At 38.7% G+C, this 27692-nt stretch overlaps 1 protein-coding gene across 5 annotated transcripts; it reads left to right on the forward strand.

The window, feature by feature from the left end:
* Positions 1-3247: 3247 nt before the first annotated feature.
* Positions 3248-27090, forward strand: STARD3NL (STARD3 N-terminal like). 5 transcript variants are annotated; one of them, XM_053996464.1, is made up of 9 exons: positions 3248-3312; positions 15207-15503; positions 18233-18310; positions 20122-20199; positions 21877-21930; positions 22022-22139; positions 23684-23782; positions 25774-25843; positions 26600-27090. In XM_053996464.1, the coding sequence occupies exons 2-8, from the start codon at positions 15279-15281 to the stop codon at positions 25824-25826; spliced, it is 705 nt and encodes a 234-aa protein (XP_053852439.1). In that variant the 5' UTR covers positions 3248-3312; positions 15207-15278; the 3' UTR covers positions 25827-25843; positions 26600-27090. The 5 variants fall into 5 exon arrangements, with proteins under 5 accessions (XP_053852439.1, XP_053852456.1, XP_053852464.1 ...); XM_053996473.1 differs by lacking the exon at positions 3248-3312 and adding an exon at positions 3726-3817; XM_053996481.1 differs by lacking the exon at positions 21877-21930.
* Positions 27091-27692: the final 602 nt, after the last annotated feature.

Raw genomic sequence — 27692 nt, forward strand, 5'->3', positions numbered from 1 at the left:
TCTTGGTTAATATTTAAACTCAGGGGAGTTGGCTGGGAGCTGCCAATTGCTGCTTGATGATGGGCTGGGCATTAGTCAGCAGGTGGTGAGCAATTGAAGTGAGCATCAGTTTTTTCTGTATTTTTTTATTTATCCTTTTACTTTTTCCTGTTGTTAAACTGCCCTTGTTTCAGCCCATGGGTTTTACATTTCTCCATTTCTCCTCTCTATCCCACTGGTTTGGAGGGTCTAGTGAAGAAGCAGCTGCATGGTACATAGTTGCCAACTGGAGCTAAACCATGACAGCGCTATTGAAGAAACTGTAGAGTCCTTCCTTACATGACCTAACCTTGTCTGTCCTTCCCTGTGTTCAGAACCACTGACAGTTAGGGAAATACCTCTACACAGTCTGGAAAAGATAGTCCATTAGTTCATGCTCAGCTCATTTTTTTCAAGTCTGCACTGCTAAACGTCCTCTCTTTGGACAGCATTACAAACACAAGATTACCTGTGCAAATTTCTTCAGAAGGACTTTCAAAGCCAACTTCTACATAATTTAATCTGTCTGAAGTCATGTCCTGAGTGGTTACTGAATGTAAATCCCCAAATCTCTCCATTCCCTATCCAAAAGCAGAAGATTACCAGCTTCCAAAATTAAGTTGTTGTTTAGTTCACTAGTATGATCTGAAATTAGGGCACCTAGCAATAATACACTGTGTTATATACAATGATATATTTTGACTCTCAAAGTTCTTAGTAGATTAGAAAACATAGCCTTAGCTTATTGTGCTAAGCACTTTAATTACTGACTGGGTTTAGTACAGCTTAATAAAATCTTCTCGGCAAACCCTACTTGAATTTCCTTGATTAATGTAAGATGTGATGCTGTTGCAGTAGGGAGTGAAACAGTTCTTTACCTTTTAGGTTCCCCTCCGTACACCCTGTAGAACAGCAAAAGCAGAACACTTTTTTTTTTTTCCCCAGTGAGATTCTGTAAGACAGTATTTTGACAAAGCTAGCACAGGAGAGGAGATAGGCCATCCAGAAGGAGGTAGCAAACATTAGGCCAAACAGAAGTAGACTCAAACATTAATCTGACAGGTCTTAAACTATTAGTTCTTTATCTGAAGACAGATATTTCTAATCTCTGCTAGATTTTACCCAGGATCCCTTTCCCCCCTCCCTTCCATAGTTTTGTCATGCCTTTCCCTTAAAGCTGATGGTTCCTTTTCTAGAGTGGGCAGCCTCTAAATTGTGGCATATGAACTGTAACAACACTATTACAACATGGACTACAAACTGGCTGAAACTCCCACCGAAACCAACCTAAGGGGATGTAAAAATGATCACATAGCAATCACTTGGTAAAAAAACAATGAAAGGTGACAATACCACAGCCCCAATACGGCTGCTGCTCCAGACTGTCACATGATGGATAGAGAGATTACATTGTAAGGGTGTATTTGCCCAGGGATTTCTTTTTCCATGGTCCCTCTTTTCAGGCACTTGGCTGGAGCTACCAGGTATCATAACTGGTTGGTGCCAATAAACCTATCTAATGGAGATGAGAACCCGATGTGAAAAAATTCTATTACACCTAGGTTTTAAGGAAATTAGATTTGGGGATTTTTTTGCTCTTCTTCTAATCCTGTGTCTATTGTAGCATAACTCCAAAATGGAAGAGCTACAATCTAATTGCCTTTTCTTGCAGTCAGATCTCTCTTTTCCCACTAACCAGCAGTCTGGCTGGTTCTGTGAGCATGCATGGCTATCATATCTGATAGCCACATTTTATTGAGATCTGAGCCTCAGTTAGTTATAACTATCAAATATATAATATTTTTTAAATTGGATTATAACAAATCATTCAGTCAGGAACATGCAGGAATACTCAGGGTTTTGCTTTCCTCATGATGTTAGTGGTTACACACAACCTGCACAGGCTTTAGTTATCTGAAATCTATCCTCTATTTATTGTCTATATTTCTAAGACATAACACTCATCTTTTCATATAATTTCAACTACAGATGAGGCCTAAATAACAGTGGCTGTTCATGTGCTATCACAAATTATGCTCTTAATCTGTTCAGCTAAATTTCAACCACATTTTATTCCAAGCTATGTTTATTTCAAAACATGCTGTGGCAGAGGATTGCTGCCTTTGGTTTCCAATGTGTTAAACATCTTGTATCAAACCTATTTGGTGATAGGTAATTCAAACACAGACTGCCAACTGAGATCCAAGTCTTTCTCTTTGAACTTGCATGAAAAGCAACAGTAATAAGTAAAAACAGTTACCTACTCTGCATGGATATCCCTGAAGACGCTGGGCTCTAGTGGAGTGAGCAAGGCAGGGTGGAGCGAGTGACCTTTATCTTGTTATTTCCTGGACCTATATTTTCACCTTTCTTCCTCTGTTTCCCTGCTACACCTATTTCTTGTTAAAAGAGGTGGATCTAGCCTGCAGCACTGAACTACAGACAAACCTTATGACATATGTAAGCATTTGACAAGCTCTAGGCTTCAATAAGGTTGGATACTGTGCTTCCCAAGGAATGGACGGCTTCCTACAGTGGCTGGTTGATTTATTCTCTGTTGTATTTTCACAATGACAGCAATCATGCCTAGATCCCTTCTCTGTGGTGACCAGTGGCAAGACCCAAGGGAATGACCTGAAGCTGTCAGGTTCAGACAACGTAAAACCGAGAAGGTTTAGGTTGGATATAAAAAATTGGTTCTTTATCCAGAGTGTGGGGTTTGGTCACTGGAACAGGCTCTCCAGGGAAGTGGTCACAGCACCAAGCCTGATAGGGTTCAAGAAGCATTTGGACAATGCTCTTGGGCACACTGCGTGACTCTTGGGGTGTCCAGCACAGTGAGTTGGCGTTGGGAGTTGGGACTCGATGATCCTTGAGGATGGCTTCCAACTCTGCAATTTTGTGATTTTCTGGTGTTAATCCCTGCAAAGATAAGGATTGTGCTATGACAAGACACAAGTGGAATCCGGGCGAACGACAGCGAACCAGTCCCTCCGCTCGTTCCGACGGCTCCACTACAACTTGGGGGTGTTGAGGCTCAGAGATAAGAGCCTTATCTACCGGCCGCTCCCGCTGCCTCCGCCGGGGCTCTGCACCCGCTGCCTTCTGCTCCCCGAGCCCTCGCAGCGGGGGCGGGCCGGGTGGCGGTGCCGCCGGTCCCGCGCTCCATGAGGCAGCGAGAGGCCGAGCCGGGCCCGCCCCTTGCCGCCGGGCCCCGCCCCGCCCGTTCCTGCGGCCTGCGGCGCTGCCCGGTGCGGCGGGGCCGTCTCTGCGGGGCCGGAGCGGCGCGCCGGGGTGAGCTCGCTGTTCCCTCGCCTGGAGCGAGGGGAACGCAGCGGGGAATAGGCCGGGAGGGATGCGGGGCGTGTTGCTGGCAGAGGGGCGGCGGGGCCGCCGGTGCGGCCCGGCTCGGCCCTTCTTCCCTTCCTTCCTTTCCCTTCCCTCCCCTTTTCCCACTTCCTCCGGTGCCGGAGCCGCCGCTTTCTCCGGAGAAGGCGCGGGTTTGGCCCCCTCGGTACGCAGCCCGCTGCCCTGCTGGGGCGAGAGGGGGCAGGGAGAGGAAGAGGAGGAAGGAGGAGGAAGGCGATCACGTGCCGGGATCGGGCTGAGCTGGGCGGGGGTCCGTTTCTGGGAACGGGATCCCTCTCCGGGAGGGGGGTGCGTGCGGCGCTCGGGGGATGCTCTGCGGGCAGGGCCCCCTCTCCCATATGCCCAGGGTCTCTCCTGCTGGCGCACCCGGAGGAGGTTTGCTTTTCCTCTCTCCTTGCGATTCCAGCCCAGCAAATCCATCCTCACGGAGGTACGGCGACCTGTTTGTCCTGCTGGTAACGGTGTGAGCGAGCCGGGCCCTGCGACCGCCGGCTTCCATCGCGGGAAAATGTTGTGCTGAGGGTTAATTTTGGCGTCGGGCTGAATTTAGGCAGCTTCGGAGAGGCACTGCCTGCGTTCAGCGTCCGAATTTAAAGTGGGTCATACATTGCTGAAGTGCAGCGTTTTTAATCCGTGTTGAGGGTGACGCTGGTAGGTCTGCAGAGAGAATGGTTAAACCCGCAGCGTTCGGTCTCCAGCAGCAGTTCAAGTTACTCATTGATGGAGCGCTAACACTCAGCAGTTCCCAATTCACTGTGGTCAGGTGTCAGTAGACACAGTGGTCGACTTTAACCTGGAAAATATTCACCACAAATACTAAACTTGGTTAAAGAGGTTGTTTGTTTGTTTTAAAATTGTTTTAGTGTGCTTAAAGGCATAAGACCATCACTGTATTTTTGCACAACGTTGTCAATACTTTTTACTGTGCAAGTTCATAATCTTGGTTTATATAATATCTATGTATTATATATATTGGATTGAATATTAATTGCTATGAGAACTGTCATTTTGTGCTGGAAGTCATAGTGTTTTGGGGTATTGTTAGTGAATTCAACATTGTGAGAAGACTCATTTCTATTTATAAGTCCGTAGTGGCGCTACTATTTTTAGTATATGTTTTTCATCAGCTTTGCAGTTTTAAGTAGGCCAGATGCAGAGTGATTTGGGTTTTGTTTGTTTGTTTGTTGATGGTGTTCAGGGCCAGTTACTTTGCATAAAATGCACTAGTGATCCTCTTATTGTGGCACAAATCCATAATTTTTAAGTATTTTTTTTATTCATGTGTTAAACTTTTACAGGATGAATGTTGCTTTCTATAGACTTGGTATGTTGAGAAAGATATATATGACCTTTTAGCAGTGCTGGAATTTATGAAGTAGTAAACTCTGTTCAGCTGGATTAGGCATTTGTTTTGGTGCGTTTGGGCTTGATTGTGGTTGTCTTGATGCAATGTGATCTAATTTTCATAAATTCTCAAGTGTTTAGCCATGATTTTTTCAAAATGAGTTTAGCACAATTGTTCTAGGCCTTCATTCATGAGAAAGAATATATTTAGACTTTACAATTTTAAACTTTGTCAGACCATCCTAGCTAAACATACAGTTATTAAAACATCTTTGTTAAAATGTTTTACGGGGCCAAACCTAGTTTTCTCATAAGCACGGCTAATGGATTTCACTCAGTGAATTAAGTCAGCATGAACAATATTACCAGTGATTTTGCAGAAGGTATTGATGGCATGATAATGGTAAATCACACTTATGATCAAAATCACAGCAGGGACTGTGATTTCTTGTGGTTAGACAGCAGCATCCAGCAACTCAGATGAGTCATATTGAAGGATCACAGATTTGTTGCTTGTTAAACATTCTCTAATTTAACTGTATGTGCTAAACATCTGTTCTTAATTTGGAATCATTAGCAACTGTGTTAAAAGACAGCTTGTACATTACCTCTCTGCCTTGCTGTCTTAAATTCAGCTAGGAGTAGAATTAAAAATGAACAGTTGAAAAAAAGTAGTCTTAGAACTAAAAAGAACCAACTGAATATCTTCTAATGTCATTATGCTCTTCATATTAAGTTCAGCTACTCAGCATCCTAAAATTGCATCACTTCAGACATCAGAAGTTAATTTCCATCTTGCACTGACAGAAAAATTAGATAAATTATACGGAGATGTGTTAAAATAAATACTTTCTCCTTAATGTTCAGATGTAGGTCTTTTCTAGAACTTGTTACTGCTTGGACTAGGTAATTGTTTCCTTACAATGTCCTTTAAGAAGAAAAGTAGAGCTAAAATGTGAAACCTGAAACTTCCTTTTGTTTTGAAGCACCTTCAAGAGCTGTACAAGAGGACTTATGAGTGAAAAAAATCTTACAAAAGTTAATCCCATTTTGAAATGCATGTCAGTTTCTTGAAATGCTGTTTTCTTTAAGAGCTCTGAAGAATTTTCAGGGGTTGTTTGCCTGGAATAAACTTTTGCACCATTTTGTGGAATAGTTCTTGAGGGAGTGACAGAATCCTGAGTGTTTCTCACGAATACATAAAATGCCTGAGCTATTTCAGGAAGAGTCCCACAGTTCTGTGCTAGCAAAAGAATAGCTTTTCTTGTCCAAGTAGTAACTGGCTAGCAGCCTTGGGGCATATTTTTGTTGTTGATTTGGGAAAAAAACAAATAAACATGTAGGAGTAGTCAGTGTTATAAACCAGTATCATACTTGATGTTTGAGGCAATCAGTGAGGTGTTTGGCATCTTTAAAAAATTGTGGTTTGTACCACAATTAGAGAAATGCAGACATAATAAAATAGATGTGCTTTCGATATCTAAATGGTTTCTTTGTCTCACAGTTAACTCTGAGAAACTGAATGGATATTAAGCCCTTATTACTTATTTAGTGTTTAATGGAGAAAGTTTGCCATGAAATCTTCATTTCTGTGAGTTGGTGTTGGGTAGGCTACAAAATCAGCTTCAGAGAGCACATAACAGATGTGAAGAAGAGTTAGTACCAGATTCATTGGAGGTTTTTTAACTGTCTTTCCCTTATTTTTGTATCAGTTCCCCTTTATGCCCACCTCTCCCTCCCTGCTCTTGCAAGAAATAATTAGGGTTTTTTTTTTCTTTTCTTTATATTTTTTTATTGCATGCAGATATTTCTTATGACTGGAATGTGTATGTATACATACAACATACAAAAATACTGTATACATGTGTTAATACAACTGTGGGGAGCTGACTGTATTAAACCTTAAAATCCTTCAGGTCTTTGGCAAGATTAGTCCACAACATTTAAACCAAAAGAAAGGGATATGTTATTTTTAAGAAAATTACAGTTTTGGTTTGATAATTAATTAATTAAGAGTTGGAACTGGGTGATCTTCAAGGTCCATTCCAATCCATAGCATTCTCTGATTCTATGAAGTGAGTACTGTCGGTTGGAATGTATAGATTCTAAGTGGGATGATGTATTGTCAGTTCTATAACTGGGATAATTTCTCTCTCTGTGTTCTAAGGACCTAACAATGATAATATGCACAGGATTCAGTTTTGTAGTTTGCAATGTTTAAGTATCTTCAGTGCAGCTGAGATCTGAGGCAGACCTTTGGAACATGGTTATGTTGGTTGCACCATGGTTATGGTGCATCCGTTTTGTTAGTTTTTAGTATTTTCTTAAAACAGGATATAGTTGCATATTAGCTCAGATGTTTAGAGCACTGTTCTAATAATGCCAGGGCACAGGTTTGAGCCCTGTATGGGCCATTCATTCTGGTTTGAGCTCATTTTAAAAGTCTGGGATATGCTCTTAAGAAGGACTCCAGAGGGGAAAAGACTATGGAAATGAAAGGGAGGGAGGAAGGACAATGCTGATGCCAAATTTACAAGCTGTTTACTCTGCCATTTTTCTCAGCTCTTGTAGAATAAAAAAGGAAGTGTTTGGAAAAAGACAATAGTGTTTTGCAGGACATGGCTCAGTAACAGGGATTCTTCCTCTGCAGGGAAAACTAGTCCAAGGTTGGAGCACTTTAATTTGACTTTCTGAATCTATGAGTTTCACTCTTGGGATGGAGAAAGGTGACACTGCTGTTTCCTCAGATGCTCTACTAATCTAAAAAATTTATTTCTTTTTTTTTCTTTCTCTTTTTCACCTTCTATCAAAGGTCTGAGAAAAATATTATTCGGTACATTTGTGGGCAATTGCTCTGTTACTTTTGCTAGGTCACCATTGGAGCATAGGAACTTGGGGAAACATTTTTCTGAAGGAAAATAGTGGTTTGTTGTTTTGGTTTTGTTCTTACAGGGACAAGTTACCTATGGTAAGAGCTGCTATTTCAGGGTAAAGCAGAGCTATTCGAGTTCTGAACACTCAGATAAAGCCAAACTCTTTGTAAGGAGTTCTCTCCTGTATGCTGGTTAATCTTGCCCTGCTTCTCCAGTGGGAAACCTTCCCAGTCCTTAAATGTGTTACATATTTGTAACTTGTAATTCCTGCTGTGTTGCCTAATTGAGAAGCTAGAGTATTGCCAAAGCACTCTGCAGTATCTTCTGCTTATGTTCGGGGAATTTTGTGGGGGTGCATCAGTTTGAATTTTTCATTCTTACTTTGATTAAAGTGTCTGGCCCAGGTTTGTTTTTGGTTGGTTTTTTTTGGGTTTTTTTTTTTTCCTTTAATATCCCTTCATGTTCACTAAAGGAACATTTGTTTTGAACAGAACAGTGCTTCAAACGGTGTTTTTAAAGGCATTCAAACATTAAAATGTTTCTGAGGCAATGATGTGTTGCAGCTAGAGACAAAATGAGTGCAGCTTGGAAGGGATTTAAGTGTCCTTCAGGAACAGGAGCAGTGACTATCAGGAGGTCACTAGTAATGTATCCACTGCAAGCAGATTTCAGGAAAATTAGTTTTTGCGGTTATATAAACAGAAGTGGAACAGTGTATGTCAGCAGAGTGGGTTTCATTCATTTATAGTGGAAAACTGTAAAAAATGTGTCTGGGTAAGCTTTGGAGACAGTCTCCAGCTCTTTGGGATTTTTTCATCACCCTGATTTATAGTCAGCATTACTTCATAGGTATTGGTTTTATCTGTGTTGTCTCTTAATCAGGGTGTGTGCTGATACTGTCAGAAAATACACTGAGAGTATTCTGCTAATAATCCTGCAGGTTAATACAGCTTCATCCCAGAAGTTTATTTGACTTCCAGTATGAAGTCTTTACAGATAATTGTATATTCTGTCCAAGGTGTTGGCTAGGGCAATTTGTGTCTGTTCCTAGATTAAGAATGGGGTGAAGCTTCATGATGGGGACAGAGCAAACAATGGTTTGAGACCATTTTCCTTGAGATATGTATCAATTACTGTATTTAGCTCTGTTCTTGTGAGAAATTTTGGGTTTATCTGTGCCGTGTAGTGTGCTCCTACAGAATAGCAGGTAGTGTAAGCAGCAATGTCAGCCCTTTTAGTAGAAAACAACTGCTTTAGTAAAGAACTGTCATGTTTTATTTTTCTCCCTATGAGGAAAGTTTTTAGCAAGGAAATGTGCTTTTTTTGTTGTTTTGTTGAGGTTTTTTGGTTTGGTTCTTTTTTGTTATGAGTGAAAATTGCTGTTCTTTGGGTGTCAGCTTTTCAGTAGAAAACTACCCTGTAGTTTTCATAGTACTTGAGCATCTTGGCCACTATACTGGCCATGTCATCCTGTTTTACTCATTGGAAAGACGAAACATTTTTAGATTTTTTTTTTTAACATTCACAGAAAAGCTGTTTATGGTGGGAATGTTTGGGCCATATTTAGTGTTGTCCAGACATATATAAGTATTCTAGGTGTTCAGTATGTTTCAACAGCAGTTGTGACACAATGTTACATTGTGTGACTAGTTACTTTATGCAAACGTGACTTCTTTGATATTTTAACGTAACTTAGCATTGGCTTTTCCAAATTGCCTCCATGTGGCACTTCAATTTTTGATTTTGCTGAGCTGCTGATAGCCTTTGAGTAATCCTTTTTTTTTTCATTTTTAATCATGTTTTTTTATCTCTTCGCAGTTAAGTTCTGCTGTGTGTTTTTTTTCTTTTCGAAAGAAAAATGTATCATATATAGTGCTATTGCTCATGTATGCTACAGTAATATAGTAAACAAAAATAATTTAAACCAAGGACAATAAACTGGAAGAATAGGGGTAGAATAATGATAGAAAAGAGAAGTAGCATTCTGATGTTGCATCTCTAAGATATGTGTAAAATTGACACATGCTTCTGCTTCTGTCAATATGAATGAAAATAATAATGTTAATTGTAAATGTAGCTTGAAATCATGGGCAAGCTCTCACCGTGTATTGCTAAAGTCTTTATTAGTCTTTGAGGGCAGGGAAGGACTGCAGTCCTAAGCTTGATAATTTTGATTCCTTTACTTTTCATTTATTATACTAGTTAAAACTATTAATAAGTGTAAAATCTGTATTTCACTAGAAAGCTTGAGAATTTAATTCTCTGTTTGGAAGCTTGGGTTACGGCCATAACGATTAGGTATTTAAAAAAAAAAAAGCAAAACACGCCTTTAATTTAAATAGATACGAACTTTGAAGGCTTTCTTTCAAGGAAAAATATGCCACTGTTGTCTATGACTTTGAATAGATCAGCATAGAAAATTTACTTAGTGGTATTTTAGTGGTATTTGAGTGAATATATGCAGTTATGAAGAAAACAAAAAAGCCCCATTAGAATCTTACATCTTTTGAAATCAAGGGAAGTGAGAAGACGATATATCACAAATATTCTAATGTGGATTCTTATTTCAGAAGTTTTATTTTCCTCTTAAATATTTTGACACTTCAATAAGTTTGTAGATTCTGTCATTTCATCTGCCTAGTAGATGGAGGAAAGGTGGTGAATATAGTTTTCCTGGATTTTATTAAGGCATTTGATACTGTACCTCCCAGTATCCTTCTGGACAAGTCTGACTGTGAAGTGAGCAGGTTGCTGGAAGAACTGGCTAAGGGCAGGGCTCAAAGGGTTGTAGAGAGTGGGGCTACACCTGGCTGGAGACCAGTCACCAGTGGTGTTCCTCAGGGCTCAGTCCCCGAGGCCTGTTCTGTTCAAAGTTTTTATCAGGGATCTGGAGGCAGAAGTCAAATACACTATTAGCAAGTTTGCTGATGATGCTAAAGTAGGAGGTGCTGTTTACACTCTCAAGGGACAAGACGCCTTGCAGAGGGGTGTGGATGGATTGGAGTGCTGAGCAATCATCAATAGCATGAAACTGAACAAGGACAAATGCCAGACTCTGCACCTGGGATAGAGCATACCTTCCACAAGTACAAATTTCAAGAGTGGCTGGGAAGCAGCACCACAGAAATGGGTCTGGGGATGCTGGCTTGACAGCAGGCTCAAAGTCAGCAGTAGCAAACCTTCAAATACAGCACAACCGTCTGGTCAAAAGGAGTGATCATCCCACTCTATTTAGCACTCTATTATGCTGCAACTTCATTTTGAGTACTCTGTGCATTTCTGGGCCCCAAAATTTAAAAGGGATGTGAAGGTCCTTAAATGTGTGCAAGAGGAGGGCACTGAAGCTGGTTGAAGAGCTGGAAGTAATGCCCTGTGAGAAGCATCTGAAGACAGGGTTCATCTTGTCTGGAGAGAAGGAGGCTGAGGGGTGGCCACACTGTTTTTTGCAGCTTTCTGAGGTGGTGGAGAGGGAAGTTGCTGATCTCTTCTCAGTAGTACCTAGTGCTAGGGTATGTGGGAATGGCTGAAAGTTGCATCCATCAGGGCAGGTTCAGACTTGATAGGAGGAAATATTTCTTTACCAATAGCATTGTCAAACCATGGAAAAGTTTTCTTTGAGAAGGGGTTGATGCCCCAAGCCTGTCTGGGCATTGCCCCTAATGCCATACTTAAACTTTTGGTCAGCCCTGAAGTGGTCAGGCAGATGGATAAGGTGACTGTTTCCTGTCCCTTTCAACTGAATATTCTATTCTGCACTCACGATGAGTCAAATTACAATCAGACTGTTATTTGCCTGAAATGCCAGGGATTTTTTTACCTTTGAAAACACTTTCAAAAACATGTAACACAAGAGATACAGGAAACAGGATTTTATTTTTCTAACTCTTTCAGCACAGATGTTCACAAGCATTATCACAATGTGCAGGTGTAGCCAAGAGCAGATTGATGCAATTTGGCTTGAAAAACCATCACTTGAAGTCTGGCAAAGGAAAGTCAGAGTGCTACAGAACATTGCAAATCCCCTACATTTTGTGGAGAGCCATTTGCTTGTGGGTCTGTGTGGGGAGAACAGATTTCTGTCTCACTCACATGTCTCTTGTGGCAAGAAGTTAATGGCACAATTTGTATCCAACACAGTTGCTATGAACTCCACGTCTTCAGGCAAGTTTGCCCTTAGAGTTTCTTGGAATATTCTGAATTATGGGCTGTTTATCTTCCTGATGATGAGTGTCTTGCACCCAGGCTGTGCAGAAAATTAACAAGCTGGTCTCTAAACATCACTTCTTCATAGGCTGTGTTTGTTTTGACCACACATCCTTCCTGAACCCTGCCGTATAGAATAACTTAAACAATGGAACTGCCTGGAGCCAAAAGAAGTGGTGCCAGGTGAACCCAGTTTCCTTCAAATCAGAGACCCAGACACTGGGTCAAGCCACAGATGATAAAGCAGTCTTGAAAATATGTAACTGATATTGTAAAAACGCACTAAAAATCTAAAATATTAACCTTTACCAGAAACAGGAAAGTAGATAACTGACTCATGCACAAAGGCTCTTTCAAGGAAAAAAAACCTCAAAAGTTGTAAGAATACAATTTTCTCTCTTTATTTGATAATGAATTTTTTTCTGGCTGAATTTGCATTTTAGCTTTCAAAAACCCAAACCCCAGACATCCTCACACCCAATTTATAATAATTTTTTTTTCTGTTTTTAAGTTATTTTGGTTTTTAAAAAGCACAATAACCATGCCAATAGAACAATAACAATGGCATGTATCACTTCAGATGCAAAAACTCAAGTAATCTGGCAGAATGAATTCAGGCCAAGCAGTGCCTGCTTCCTGAATAGCAAGAATAAGTTACATGCAAAAGAATTGTGTGGTGTTTTCAAAAGTGTGACACATCTCAAGGACAAGCACACCTTTTTTGCCTTCCTAAACTTGTTCCACCACTAAGTTTCTTGGCCAGAGATACATGAAAAGCACTCCTGTGCCTGCCTGGTTCTTGTATTGCCCACATGGAGTGCTGAAAAGTGGCAGCTCCTCATGGGGCTGCAAGCCTGCAGCCCTTCCAAGTACAGGCTGTTTTGCGTGAGCAAGAACCCCTGGAGAAATGGAGCCAAGGGCTCACTCCCACTGCAAAATTGTGATGGGAGAGAGCTAGGGCATGATTGGTGCTTTGGAAGTGCAAGGGAGGAGAAATGTTGTTACTGGTAGTGCTAAGATGGGAAGGAAAGTGTCTGGCCAAGTCACCATCCATCACTAAAAGAGAAATGCTGCTTTTTAATAGTCCTCATGTGCCTGTAAGACAGCTGCCAAGAAGAATTTAAGATTTTTTTTTGTGCACCCACCTGAAACCATCTGAGAATGCTGGTGTGATAAAATGACTGATTATGTCATTCAGGTACAAAGGAACTTTTTATTTTAATTAATGAGAGAAACTATGGGAAACAATCTTTAGCACATACTTTGTGATTAAACAGTTTGCAGAGCTGTTGCAATGAGTGCAAAAAACTGCCAAGCTGTGTCTGTTCAGTTAAAGAATCATAACATTTTGATGCCAGCTTAGTGTGACGAGAGAGGCCCTGCCATGTGTCCAAACACGGATCTGATGGATCAGCAGGCAGAGCAAGACTAGAGAGAAATCCCCCTACTGTGAGTATCCCCTGTCTAGAGGGCTTTGAGGCAAAAAAAAAGTCTGTCAGTAGTAAGGATTTCAGAGTGCATGGGATTTATAAGCTGAATCTGATGTTTTGAGTCATGCTTGAAAACAAACTAGTAGCCAGTGCATTTTAAAACCATGCTTTTCTCTTTGCAAAGAGCCCCACAAGGCAAATGGATGCTGAACTAGTGCATTCTGAAACAATTCACTCTGGCTGTACTAATTGCATTACCATCCTGTGCTGTATCTAGCAATAATCCAGATTGGAAGTAACAACTTCCTATATAATTGGCACTGAGTTCCACATCAAAATAAAATAAATATTTTAGCCAATGTAAATGGAAGTTTCTTTGGTGTTTCAAGTGTTCCTTAACTTTTTTTTTTCCTTTTTATTTTGAAATATAACCATTGATGGCCTGATGTGAGATTTATGTCTCATCCCGAACATTTTGCTATGGGCTGCTGTTACATAGCAGGGCACTTCAGTGTGAGTTTTTCGGTACAAAGCAAGTGCTGTTTACAGCACTGGAGTGCCGTGATTCTGCTCACGCCCTTGGGTTCAGGTGGCCCAAAGTTCACTGTAGTGCTCAAGGCACCTGACCAAACACACACCATGTATGTCTCCCTCCTCTAGAGCCCTTTGCCAGCCATGTTTCAGGCAGCTGCTGTGGAAACAAAGGAGGAAGATATAAAGCTGCATTATGCTTGTCCACCCATGCCTGGTGCTTTGAATTCCCTAAAGGCTGTTCTGTGTGACTTGACCTAGACATTGACCATTCCTGGCTGGCCTCTTTCTTCCTCAGCTGTGATGTGTGTGCTCTGGCAGCTCCCCACACCACCTTTACTGTTTCCCTATGTCCTTGTATCCTCCCTTGTGTTTGCTTACTGGTGTGTTACAGATGCCCTGTTGAGGTTTGACTGACTGTGTTCTTGCAGCTTTGGAGTTGACAGGAAAAGAGTTGTTTGAAAGACAGGAGCGGGAAGAATTTCTCAATCTCTTGCCATTTACTGAAAGATAATCCACCCAGGAGGAGGCAAAGTTTTGTTCTTGAATTTAAAAAAGCTATTCCCTCAGTATTACAAAAACTTGTCTGATGTGGTTTGTACTGCAGGATGTATAGCTTAATCATCTGAGCATTTTGCGTAAAATTAAATTTTCTTTGTGTTTTCATGAAACTTTTGTGACCTTCTGAGTCTGCCCTTTCTAGAAGCTTTAATTGGACAAATGTTCTCATGGAGGATTTAAGTGGATCATGCATCAAACTGTTCCAGTTTTATAGGAAATTCAGCCTGAAATTCTTTCAAAAGCCTTGTAGTCAGAAGAGACTTAAGAATTGCATTACCTTTAACCACTAGTTACACACACTTTTTTCATGGAGAAACTGTCTGGCAATGTAAGTTGCTATAGCATCTGAATTTACAGAGCAAATAGCAGTGTACATGCTTTATAGAATGATTACTACACTATTCAGGGATTTTAATGGACTTTTCATCTTTTGTTTGTGTCAGCTCTGGATGTGCTATTAACTAACACTGCTATTTTTAAGGAATTGTACGTGGACATTCCTTTAGGTTGTCTTCCTGTTTATTGAGAGCATTTAAGTCAGTATTTAAAACCTTAAAGGATGCACAGCATCATGCTTTTTATTCATTGTATTCAATGATCTCACTCTAGCAGCATGGAGAAATGACCCTTCTAAATCTAGACAGTGCTCCCTTATTTCAAATGGCCTAATTGAACATTAATTCTCTTGCTTCACAAATCCTCTGAGAGATGAAGAGGATACTCTGTACTGTGTTAGAAACAATTTCTAGGGCCTACTTGCCTAATTCTCTTAGTCATCAGTTTAGCAAAAAGAGAACTGACATTGTAAGATGAAAATACCTCTTGGAATTATGGGGGTTTGTTGACTAATGTGGTTTGGTTTTGTTTGTTTGTTTAGAAATTCTTCCTGTATGGATCAGCCTTCTAGTGATGGTGAAACTGGGAGAAGACCACTCTAAGCAAACACAGGATGATTCGGGTCCCAGCTGATGCAGAAAATGCTCACAGTAGCAGTGTGGAATCTTGTCCTTCCTTGCGGGATGTCCACTCCATCAACCCAACACAGCTGATGGCAAGGATTGAATCATATGAAGGCAGGGAGAAGAAAGGCATATCAGATGTCAGAAGGACTTTCTGTTTGTTTGTTACATTTGATCTCTTATTCATAACCTTACTGTGGATAATAGAATTAAATGTGAGTTGTCTTTTCAGTACCTACCCTTAGACAGTATATTAAGGTTTTATTCACTACAGAGATGGTTAATAAGTTGCTCCTTTCTAGCCAAAATTATGTTATTTGTATCTATTTAAGTTTAAGCAGCTTATTTAAGCTTCCATGAACACAGTCCTACTCAACTGCATCTTCTTTGATGAATTAAGATATGTGTTTATCTTCTTATTATGAAACCTTTAGATGTTACTGTAGTCTGTGAACCATGCTGAAATAAACATTGGAAATCCAGTGTGGTCTTCAGGCATCAAATACAGAAATGTTACTGTATGTCTTTGAATTTAGGGAGAAGTGTGAATTTTAACCAGATTCAAGACTCTGCCTTCTGAGTAACTTTAAGTCAGTGATATTTCACTGAAGTGTTAGTCCCTGAAAAGACTTCTAATGGCCAAAGCTTTTCTTTTGTTGTATTTTCTTTGATGTAAACTTGGTGCATCATGGCAGGGTTCATTTAAACAACTAAATAAACTCCCACAGTTGCCACTTTTTAACTCCAGCATTTGTAATCTGGAAAATGAGACTGTTCTAAAATTTCCAGAAAGGAACAGGATAGCTCATTTGTTGTTATTTCATAAGTAGCATCTTAGTTCTTGAGCTAGGTATTAAGCTATATACTGGTTTGCATTTAAGAAAGGACACATTAGGAAGCAATTCCTTTTCTAGAAAGAACGATCTGGAGTAAATATGTTTTATCAGTATTTCTTTGCTAGATAAATAACCTTGGTTATTAATTTACATTATGAAGCTTCAGGAGCTGACTGTTCAATAGCTCACTGATACAGTGAAAAATACTCATTCTGATGTAATTTGAGAGAGCAGATTTTGCTTGCCTGAATGATGTAATTTTGGGACTAGACTTTCTGTTTCTCTCTAGGTGGAGAAATGGTTGTAGCATAGTGTTCTGATGCAATTCTTTTTTTAGGCCAGTTTCTCAACAGCTTGTACAACTAAGAGGAACAGAGTGGGCTTATATCTCTTGTTGAGGTTTCAGAGTACAGATTTTCACATGAGTGCTCTCAGAATATTGAAGATTCTGCATAGAAAATGCTACCAACTCATGATATCATGGTGTTTCCTTTTGAATGCTACAGTATCAAGGGATCACAGGATCACAGCAGTTTTCTTTGTAAAAAGTTGTATTTTCAGGACAATATATTATGAACTGGTGTCCTATACTGCCACATGTCAGCAAGAATAAAAAACAGGTTTTTGTCATTAGAAGTCAATGATATGAGAAGCTAAAATTTGATATCTAGGATTTGGCACATGCTTAGGTTTTTTGTTCTGTTTTTCTTTGAATTGCTTTGTTTGCTGAGAAGTCATATAGCATTGTGTTAGGACCCTGTGTTATTGGTGCATAAGTAATGGGTCAGAATTGCTATGAGAGTTCTATAAACATTGTTTTCACTTCGTTGCTGTTATCCAGTTTCCTTAGGTGTAGTGTAGTTTATTGTTAAGTGCTATGGGGAGTAGCTCCATGGCATTTTGAGCAAAAATCAAGGCTTTCATGGTTCTCTGTTTATCCTTATTTTAACATGGTGCTCACACAGCCACATAGTGATGAGCAGCTTGGAGTAGGGGAAGTTGATCTTCCTTATTTATGCTGGAAATAGATAATCACACTTGATGCAGGAGAACAACCAAGGGAAAGCTGTATTTTGAAAGTGGTTTGTTAGGTAGACATAGAGGGGAGGGAGAAGAGAAGAAATAGAAGAAATTCAGAGTTGGAGTGACTAGTTTCAGGAAAACACTGTCCAGCAGTGTACTTGGAAAAGTGTGGAAGTGTGTAGACTGCATTGCTTTGAGACAGTGAGCGTATGTTGTTGGTGTGCTTTGGTAACTCCCTTCCTTAAAAAGATGACAGTAGTCCAACTCAATATTAAAGCCTTCTGTTGGTGTTGTTTTACATAACTATTTCATGCAGTGCTTAATTATGGAATTTCATATTAAAAACAATAGGAAATGGACACTGAGGTTTTTAGATTTCAACTAAGATAGATTCTCCTTTCATTGTCTGAGCCAATGCACATTAAATTATTTTCTTACAAAGCCAGTTGGAACAGTAGAATCCTTCCACTCGAAAGAAACGTGATGGCTAAGGAAGATATAATTCTGAATCTCATCAGCAAATGGAAGAATTAAACTTGAATGTTAGTTATTTGTGCAAGATTAGTCTAATAGTTTCAGCTTCTGCTTTTTTTACTGTGGATCTTTTGGCTCAGCTCTCTTAACAAATCATGTGAGGGCTGATAAGGAAGAGATCTGAAGTATGAATTCAGTTTCTGTTCTCTTCCCTGTTTGCTAACATGTGACTAACTAGAACTGGATTATGGTTGGCTTTTTGATCAGCTGTTTTGATCCTCCTTATAAGAGGTAAAACGCTTTGTGAGTTTGTGTAACAGACCTTAACATTTAATCATTTATTCCTCCCTCAATAATTTGTTTGTTTTTATTTTGAGACAACCTGAAATGTTGCTTGCCTAGGCCAGATGACAATCTTAAATGTTTTCACTTTGAAAAATCTTGAAAAACAAATAACAGGATTAGTCTTGTCTGCCAAGAATGATAATGTCAGCTCTTCTGTATGTAGGTTAATGGTCTTTTTGTATATCAGCAGGGAGTTATTAGTTTTACTCTTCATATTTGTGTGTATTTTGTTTTCTGAAGCTGTGTGTGTTGTTGTTGCTTTGTAGGTAAAAGGAGGCATTGAGACTACCTTAGAGAAAGAAGTTCTACATTATGACTACTCTTCTTCATATTTTGATATATTTGTAAGTGTTCTTAAAAAAAGAAAAAGAAGCAGCAAAAGTATAGTTTTACCATTCCTCCTTCCAGTTTGAGTCTTGTGAAAGGGTTGATCTTTTCTTGATAATTTAAACCAGAAGGGCCAAGTTTCACCCATCTAGGGTTTACCCAATCCTGCTCTGGCAGCAGGCTCATGGAGCCTTTGGATAGAAATGCTTAGGGCCAATCGATTTGCATCTTTGGCTTTGGGGTGTGTGGAAAAGCATATGGAAAACCCAGTCAAGAAGTGCCTTTGATGTGATGTAAGGTAATTCATTAAGAGGACAAGACCCATAGCCTTCCACTCTAAAATCATTTTGCTTAAACTGATGTTTTTGTCCTTCATTGGGCACAAGATGGCTGTGGTGAGGAGAGATTTGTGCCCAGGGTGGCCTGCACAGGGCAGGTTTTTCAGAGTTCTGTGTTTTAACTCAAACAGTAAAAAGAGATGACGTGATGATGCTCCCTTACTATGTATATGTACCTTGGGCACGTAAGAGGAACTCAACTGCATTAGGAAATTTCTTTCTTTAAGCAAAGCTGTAGCTCTGTAGTAGCATGCATTTTGCACTGCACGGCCCAAGTAAAAGCTTTTTTTTTGCAGTTCTTCTAAAGGGCAAGATTGTTAATTCTACCAGATCTTCTTTGCCTTGCAGAGATGACTTGGTTTGGTATCAGTCATTTTGTACTGATGACCATATCCAGAATCTCTCTTTGAAACTGGTGTAAAAACCCATCCTTACTTCTGCATTGGACATTTTCTTTGTCAAATGAATTTAAGTACTAGATTGAAAAATTTTATAAGCTAGCAAACTATGCTCCTTCTCCCTTTTCCATTGTTTTGCTGGCAGGGTCTCCATGATATACCATGCTGCAGAAGGCAAAAAATGTTATCTGTAACATTTATGCTCTGGAAATTACTTTATCCTGTAGGTGAACCAACTTCTCAAAATAATGCAAAATAATAGACTTTTATTCCTTGGGAAGGGACTAGAACTTTAAATTTTGCAAAATTATTTGTGGGTTTTTACAGGATTTCCTCTGTTTCTACTATACATTTGCATAAGATTAAATGGGTTTATCATACCTCAGGCCATGGCTGTCTTTGATTTCTCTTAATTTTTAAGCATTTGTTTCACACTTTTTTGATTCTGAACACATACTTTAAAACAAGTTGGAGATAATCTACTGTCAAAAAATAAACAGGGAAATTGAAGCTCGGGGTCCCTGATTCAGAGATCTTGTCTGTCTGCTATTGATTTAATTTTCTGGCCTACAAATACCATAATTTACATTTCTCTACTGCCAAAGAGAATGACTTGCTATTATGGGCAGCTACATAAAGAATAATTGTTTGTTGCAATATTAATATTTCACAAAATACTAGAAATATAGTAGCATACTGCTAAGATCAGTGAGATGCACAGTGATGTGCAAGATATTTGCTGGATTAACTGCATCCAGCTGTTAATCTGGATTAATATAACTGTTTAGATTCCAGTCAGGTAAAATGGTCATAAAGACACTTTTGTATAGTTTTCTTATGTTTCTTAGTGGAATGGCACATGCTTGCATATTTGAGCCTGTGTAGGCAGGTGGATGTTGTCATTTGCTTTACAAATGGGAAATTACTTTCTATTTTTGTTTTATAACGACACATTCAAATTTGTTTCTTGGTAACAGAACTTAGATCATCCTAAGTTTCTTTGTAAGTACTTAGTATTTTCGGTGAGTTGAGACTATTGTGGTTCTTCTGTGTTCTGAATTAACCAACCAATATTTTTTCCTCTCTCTATAGCTACTGGCAGTCTTTCGGTTTAAGGTGTTAATACTTGCATATGCAATGTGCAGACTGCGCCATTGGTGGGCAATAGCTGTGAGTAGTAGCCAAGCATAATGGAGTTTTTCCTAGAACGGATGAAGCAGACAAAACTTTAGATGCCTCTTAACGCTTGTGTGTTAAGAATCATCTTGATGGTGTATATATAAAAATTTGTCGTACAGTAACAGATTAAAAACTTGGTTTTTTCAGCCTAAAGGCAAGAATTTAATAGCACAGTGGATGTGGTTCTCATTAGGTATCCTGTTAATACAAATTGAAGGTTTATTTTTCATCCAGTATGGATGGTTAGTCATCCATAACTGCTTGTTACGTCTGAGAATGGTTAATCAATTTTGGAAATATATTTGCATTTGTAATAGTGAACCTTCTTCAAAAACAAGAATTGGCATTATTGTGCTAGAGATCCAAGTGCCCATTAAGTCCCACATTCTTATGTTAAAAAGTTTTAGGTGCCACCCATTGAACATTAGCACCTGTATTGCTTCATGCTCCAATACAAAAGGTTGAATATGCATCCCTTCTTAAAAAGGAAGTTCTCAAGAACTGTAGGCAGCCACGGTGGATTGGAGCCAATATCGTTAATGCAGCTGTATGGTGTGAATGACAAAGAATGCAAAATTTGGTGAAAAATTCATGCTTCCACCAGTCAATACTGTAGGTTGTAATACAATAGGTGTATTGCTGGCTTAGTGCTTTGTAAATCACTTTTTTCTCCTTACACTATGGTAGGTGCATGTAGAACAAGTTCATGTCTAACTTTCTTCAAGTGAGTAGCATGCAGTTTGCTTAGTGCTCTGAGACTACATGCCATGATTTTTACAGATTGTGTTACTAGCATGGCACAAGATTGTGCTTATATTTAAATGCATGCTTCTTAAAAGGCCTTGCTCTTTGTTGTGTAGCTGTAGAGTATTTCTTAATCCTCCAGCTTGATGCCTTTGCTTGTGAAGGGGTGAGAGTGAACCCATCATGGTAGCAAGTAATTAGATACATAAAGCTTTGCTGAAGGTTTTGCCAAAGCCTTGAATCTTAACATCCTACCTGTGATTGACAGAAGTTGATTCTGCTGTTTTTTAAAGAATTGCTGGATCCAAATGCACTAGAAGATATAGAGGCCTTGCTTATGTGAACAGTACTTGTTCACTGCTTTTTCAGATTTTGGGGTTTTTTTAGATACTTTATCCAGCATGCTGATTATTTTAAATATATCAGGTAGTGTCAAGTCTTCAAAAAAATTTTTTTTTCAAAATACCACTTCATGAATTAAAATATTTATTCCAATTTACTCCCACAAAGATGTTTTGTTGTTTGAAATGGGTATTTTGATTTGAATGGTAGTGAAAAGCATTTGCAACAACTGCTGTTTGCTTTTATCCCAAGTATGTAAGTACTTGGGGTTTTTTTAAGGGACTTGATGAATAAAGTACACTATCTTTATTATACAGTAAGATCACAATTTGCATAACTCAGGCAGTTTAGATTCTACACAATGCTATGTGGAAATCAATGTTTGGAGGTGTTTGTATTTAAAATTACCTTTTATAAGGTTATTTTAGTAACACTTTAAGTTAATTGTATCGTGCTTGTTACATTTCGTTAGTTTACGTGATCTTGCTGTTGTCCGTAAATATTTGAAGTTGCAACTAATAGATAACGGCAGAAATAAGAAACTAAATCCATTCATTAGTTTATCTGTTCTGTCTCTTTCAGTTTACAACAGCAGTGACCAGTGCCTTTTTATTAGCAAAAGTAATTATTTCACAGGTATATATTCTAATCAAATGTTTGTTTTACTTTGTTTTCTTAAAAGCAAGATTCCTTAGAGTAATTTTTGTAATGTTTTCTTTCCTTCTAGCTGTTCTCACAGGGTGCTTTTGGCTATGTGCTGCCCATCATATCCTTCATACTTGCCTGGATTGAAACTTGGTTCCTGGACTTTAAGGTGTTACCACAAGAAGCTGAAGAAGAAAATAGTAAGCTTATGTTATTTCCCTTCAGTCACTGCAGTTGGCAACACTTGATCCCATGTTAACTGGCAGAAGAATGCTTCTTTCAACTTCTCAAAATTTGAAGAGCTGTGGAAAAAAATTAAATCAAATGTCATGATTTTTTCCTCTTTGGGAAAGGGGAACATATGCCTTCAAAGAAGAGAGGTGTTAATTAATTTAGGGAGGCATAGTTAAAAGTCAGAAGGGGGCAAAGTTAAAAGTCAGAAGGGCCAGATCAGCAGTTTGTCAAGCACTTGGGAATGCATTTAATTTTGTATGTTTGATATATAAAAATTTAACTGACTTGGGTTTGTAAAACTTTATTTTTTGGATAATGCATAAAGTGTCTGGCTCCTGTTTTAGGAAGAGTTGATACAAGAACTAATTTGATGTCACTAACTCTTCTTTTGAGGTGGAAAGGGGAAAGCAAAGAAGTGTTGTGGAGAGTCTGTTTCATGCACAGGCAGAATGAGACCAGAACAAGTATGAATTTCAGCCTTTGAGATGAGGCACCAGCTCATCTGACACTCAATATATTCAACTAAATGGAGGAAATCCACTGTTTCAGTTGAAAGAGAATACTGCTTGAGTGGTGAGGGAAGGAAAGCTTACAGATACTCGTGAGTTTCAACAACAGGAGAGTAATGATACAGCCAACCTGTTACTTATGCATCATTACCTGAAATACAGTCTGAAATTCTATTGGAAAGGCATGTTTATCTGCTAGGTAAATCAGAAAAACTGTACATGGGCATGGATGCCTTCATTTTTATGTGCTCCGAATGCAGTCTTCCTACTTTGATCCCTTCCCTCTTCTTTTTCACTGGTCTGAGAAAGAAGTTGATTATGAGAACAATAGAAGTTGAAATGAGAACAATAGGGTTTATCTGGAGAAAAAGAAACTTAGAGTAATTTTTTTTATCTAATAAGGGGATGAGGAAATACAGCTGCATCACATCGTTATCTAAATAGATAAGAAATCTAACCAGTTTGGAGACTTTTGCATTTTTTCATATTGAATATTCACAGACAAAATATTCCATACATATACGTGCAAATAGCTCATGAAAGTTGCAGAAACTGAGTATGGTGGGACACATAGGTGAAAGCAAGCCATTAGTGAAGGGTCATAGTGGCAGAGAGAGAAAATAATTTATTTGGTTTTGGATGGCACCTCACTGATCATTAAAAATATATTTCGGAAGTTTTAGTTAGCCACTGAATATTGATGAATTTACATATGGCAACCTAATAATGTAATCACACATAGTAGAAGGAAAAATTCCTTAATTAATGTGTGCGATATCTCTGTTTTGCTAGTGTATGTCACCTTGGTTGACAGCATTTAAATAGAAAACATACGTGTTAAGTTAACTGTTGATGCTTTTTAAAAATATATTTATTTAAAGAAGTAACTAGTTAGGAGTACTAATATAATACATCGGTCTTCAAGATTCTTCATCAGTATTTGATATTTAAGATTTTATGTGTTACCACTAAGGAATTATTTTTTGGGTTTTTTCTTTTAGGATTTTTGATAGCACAGGATGCTTCAGAACGAGCAGCTCTTCTTCACCCGGGTGTCCTCTCTGACGGGCAGTTCTATTCTCCTCCTGAGTCTGTAGCAGGTAGTCACATTTCCTTAGTGAAAGATTTTTCATACTCACTTTACACTCCTGCATATTTCATGCCCTTCAAGAGGGGAAGGGGAAAAATATATTTTTGTTTTTAAATGAAAACTGTATTTATCATCCTAAAATGCAAGATTCTTTTTTGTTCAGTAATTCAGTTTAGTTGCTATCTACCACATGAGTTCAAAGGTTGATTAATGTATTTTAAGTAATGTTCTGACTAAAAGCAAGGTAAGTTTGAAATAAAATGGCACCACAACTGAAAGGAGTTATGGTTTGCTTCCCTTCCAGCCTGAGATGTTCTGTGACTCTGTGGTCTCTTATCTGCCAGCAATAGCATTTATGCAGCAATGCACAATTTAATCCAGCCTAAATTTGGAGATTTATACTGTCTTAGGATAGACAATGAATCTGAAACTGCTATAAGGCAAACTGAAATTTGAATCAGAGCTTCTTTTCTTTTTTCATAACAAAAAGAAAAAGTCTTCTCTCTATGAAAAGGTTCACCTGTCTGGGTAAATCAGTGGGTAATGTTGTTAAGTACATCTTAACTCTGCATATCATTTGCTTTCTCTAGTTGAGATATGAGTTGATTAAATCAAAAATAAATGTAAATAATGCAAGATTCAAGAACTTGTCTCAAGCATTTCAAGGAAAAAAGTAATTTCTTAATGGATCAAATCAATTTGAGTTACCTGAGAATGCAGTGGGGACCCCCAACTCCTATATCAGTCTTTTCCCCTAGAATATAAACCTCCTTTGCAAAGCTGTGCTGTATAATGCAATATAATTAAAATAATATCTTCTAGTTGCTACAGGTAAGTTTGCGTCTCTTGCAGTATAGAATTATACATGTTGGTGATATTTTTCATTTTAATGTCTGTCTCTGGTTTCTCTCTGCTGAGTGTCTTGGCTTAGTGAATGACTTCGAGCTCCATCTAGGGGTCACTGAGCATTAGTGTCGAGTATAACCAGTGATTCAAAGTGAAAATGGATTTTAAATAAAACTATGGGTCTGCTTTGAGGAATAGTGGAAGTATTGTACTGGACTCAGCTGTTCAGCCTGTGTTTTGTGGGTTTTTTTTAAGCAACAGAATACACAGTGTGAGAGGAAGTGTAAGTGAAGCTAACATGTTTTTCTAGACATTGTGGCTGGGTCAGTGTTGCTTGTGCAGTGAAATGTTGTGTTTCAGCATGCATGTATTGACTGTAGGTGTGCCATTACTTTCAGCTTGTCTTGTGGGATTCAGTAACAGCTCAGGTGCCTTTTCTTTGTCTGCCCTGACTGCCAGGTACATTTTAAGCACCCTTTATGGGTGTGAGACACAGAAGAAACAGACAGATTAATATATTTGAACTAACACACACTGGTAGTCACAGAGTGAAACTGCTGGATAATGTAAAGTAAAAATAGCTCATGATTAAAATTTTTCTTCAAAAATCTGCATTTCTTTCTGAGAAGATAAATTATGGATTGTTCTAAGAGAGCAGTTTTTGGTCACTTTGCTATACATACTGATTTGACAAATATTTAGAGATAAACTATCCCCTGTGATCGTGCAGCAGGGAATAAACATCTCTGCTGATATGGAAACATTTTTTAAAACAAATCTTTGCTTTTAGGAGGTGACATATAAAATGAGCTCTGTTGGAATTTTCAGCATATTTGTCTCTTTTTGTCTTTTTTGAAGCTACACATGTCCAGGGACATGCCCTGGAGCCACTTCTTTATATGGGGTGACCCTTCATCTTCGACATTAGTTACTTGGTAACCAAGTCTATTCTGGAGGTAGCAAGTGGAAAATCAGCCTGAAAAGAGTAAATTTATTCAGTTTCTGTATAATTTGAGCTTCAATACGCAGCCAATGTGCTATTCCAAGAAATGAAAGACATTCAGACTAATTTGTCCAAAAAAAGAAAAAGCTTAACGCTCTTATGTCTTTTAACTTCTTTTAACGGATCTACAGCATTCTTGTCTTCCTTTTCAGGTTCTGATGAAGATTCTGAAGAAAAACAAGACAGTGAAAAACCAATTGTATAGCAAATAAGGACAAGCAGGTACGTTCCTTTGCATAGAACCTGAATATTCCTAAATATATGCTTTCTCTTCCTAGTTCCTTTCCAAACAAAATAAATGGTGTACTAACTCTTAAGAGTTCATAATTTTTGAACTCAGTCTGTCTCTCATAGCAGCCTTCAAGAAGGAAATCCTGCCAAGCTCTTGAGAGCCTAGAGGAGGTCCCTTTGCATTTATATTTTGGCTCTCTTGGAAAGGACAATTGTGAACCAGATGTGTCAAAGCTCCTTTTTTTTGGCAGCAAAGAGATACATTTCTTTGGAGATGAAAGCACAAGAATGCTAGGAAAAGATTTTATTTGGTTTAAATCTAGGATTTGGTTTAAATCAAGGACATTTGGTTTAAATCTAGGACAGGTATGCCTGAAGATTTCATGGGCAAACCTGCTTTGCTATTTCCCCTCCTGTTTAAAACTACAAATGGATTACACTGGAGCAGCCTCATCTTAACATTTTTGTAGTGTACTTTGTTTAAATATGAGATTACTTCCTTATTTTGGAAATGACTTAATTTACTTCTGGAATTATTGTGCCCCATGCTTTCACTTCACTGCTTACACAGCAAAGCGCAAGCTGGGGGAGGTATTAAATGTTCTTGAGAAGGGGAAACTTCTGATTTGAAGCCTCCTAGTGCTCACCTGAAGAGTGGATGACCTTTTCTTTTCAGCCTACCTGTTTACAGTATCTGTTTTCTTTACTCCCATCTTCATTTATCCTGACTTGTGTGATCTGTTGCAGAAAGAAAATCTCTGCATGAAGTTGTTGGGGTTTGGAAACTGGTGACAGAATCTGTGGCTGACTTGCTGGCAGATCTGCTGACAGGAGAGTGTACTCATTAGAAAGTAAAGGGAACAGTTCCCATGTACTGTAATACCTCATGAAGATGTACTTTGTTGACATATGTATATTAGGTTGCCTCCCAGGTGGTATGAAAGTATTTGTCCACAATGTATTTTATTATTCAGTGATTCCTGAAGTTGATCTTCTAATGACTAGGTAATTACTGGAAAGTGTTGTCTTGTGTACCTAATCAAGAGACTGTTAATATAATGAAGTAAAACTTCTCTGTGGTGGAAGTGTATTTAACAATTGTTGGGTCTCACTAGATAAAATTATTTTATATTATTTCAGTTTGTCATTAGTTTATGTTTACTTTTTTTTAACTCCATGCATTTTCTTTTTTTTTAATGGATATGTTCACTTTCTAAAATAAAAATGTTAAAACATGAGTAATGCATTATGATATATCATTGCTTTGTAATTGGAAAAATCTGTATTTACCACTCCTATATATGTGGGCAATAAGGACTCCAGTTTGCCTAGAATTTGTGCAAAATGTGTTATAATACTATTTGGTTCTCCCTACATGGCCTGTAGGGAGGCCATCTTAGTGGTAGTGGCACATCACTTCTTTGTTGCATTGGCTTCAGTATGCTCTTCCTAAAGTTCTCTTCTGTAATTGGTGAATGAAAATATAAGCCAGGACCAAGGTTATCCCTTACATTGCTTCAGAATAGCCAAGATCTGTTTCAGAGGATGCAGATAAAAATAAATTATTAGAAGAAAGAGAAATTCAAACCCTGTCATTTAACAATGTTGGAATGTTCCTAACCAAGGATCTGGAGTATCTGAGGAGAGACTGCAGAAGCTGGACATGTTTAGTCTAGGGAAGACTGAGAGGGAATCTCATTAATGCAGGTAAATATCTCTCAGGTGCCAAGAGGATGGTGCCAGACTCTTTGGTGGTGCCCAGCAACAGGACAAGGAGCAATGACTGTAACCTAAAACACCAGAAGTGTCACCTCAACAGGAGGAAGAACTTCTTTACATT

Source organism: Vidua macroura, chromosome 1 (assembly GCF_024509145.1).
Source record: "Vidua macroura isolate BioBank_ID:100142 chromosome 1, ASM2450914v1, whole genome shotgun sequence".
Lineage (NCBI taxonomy): Eukaryota > Metazoa > Chordata > Aves > Passeriformes > Viduidae > Vidua > Vidua macroura.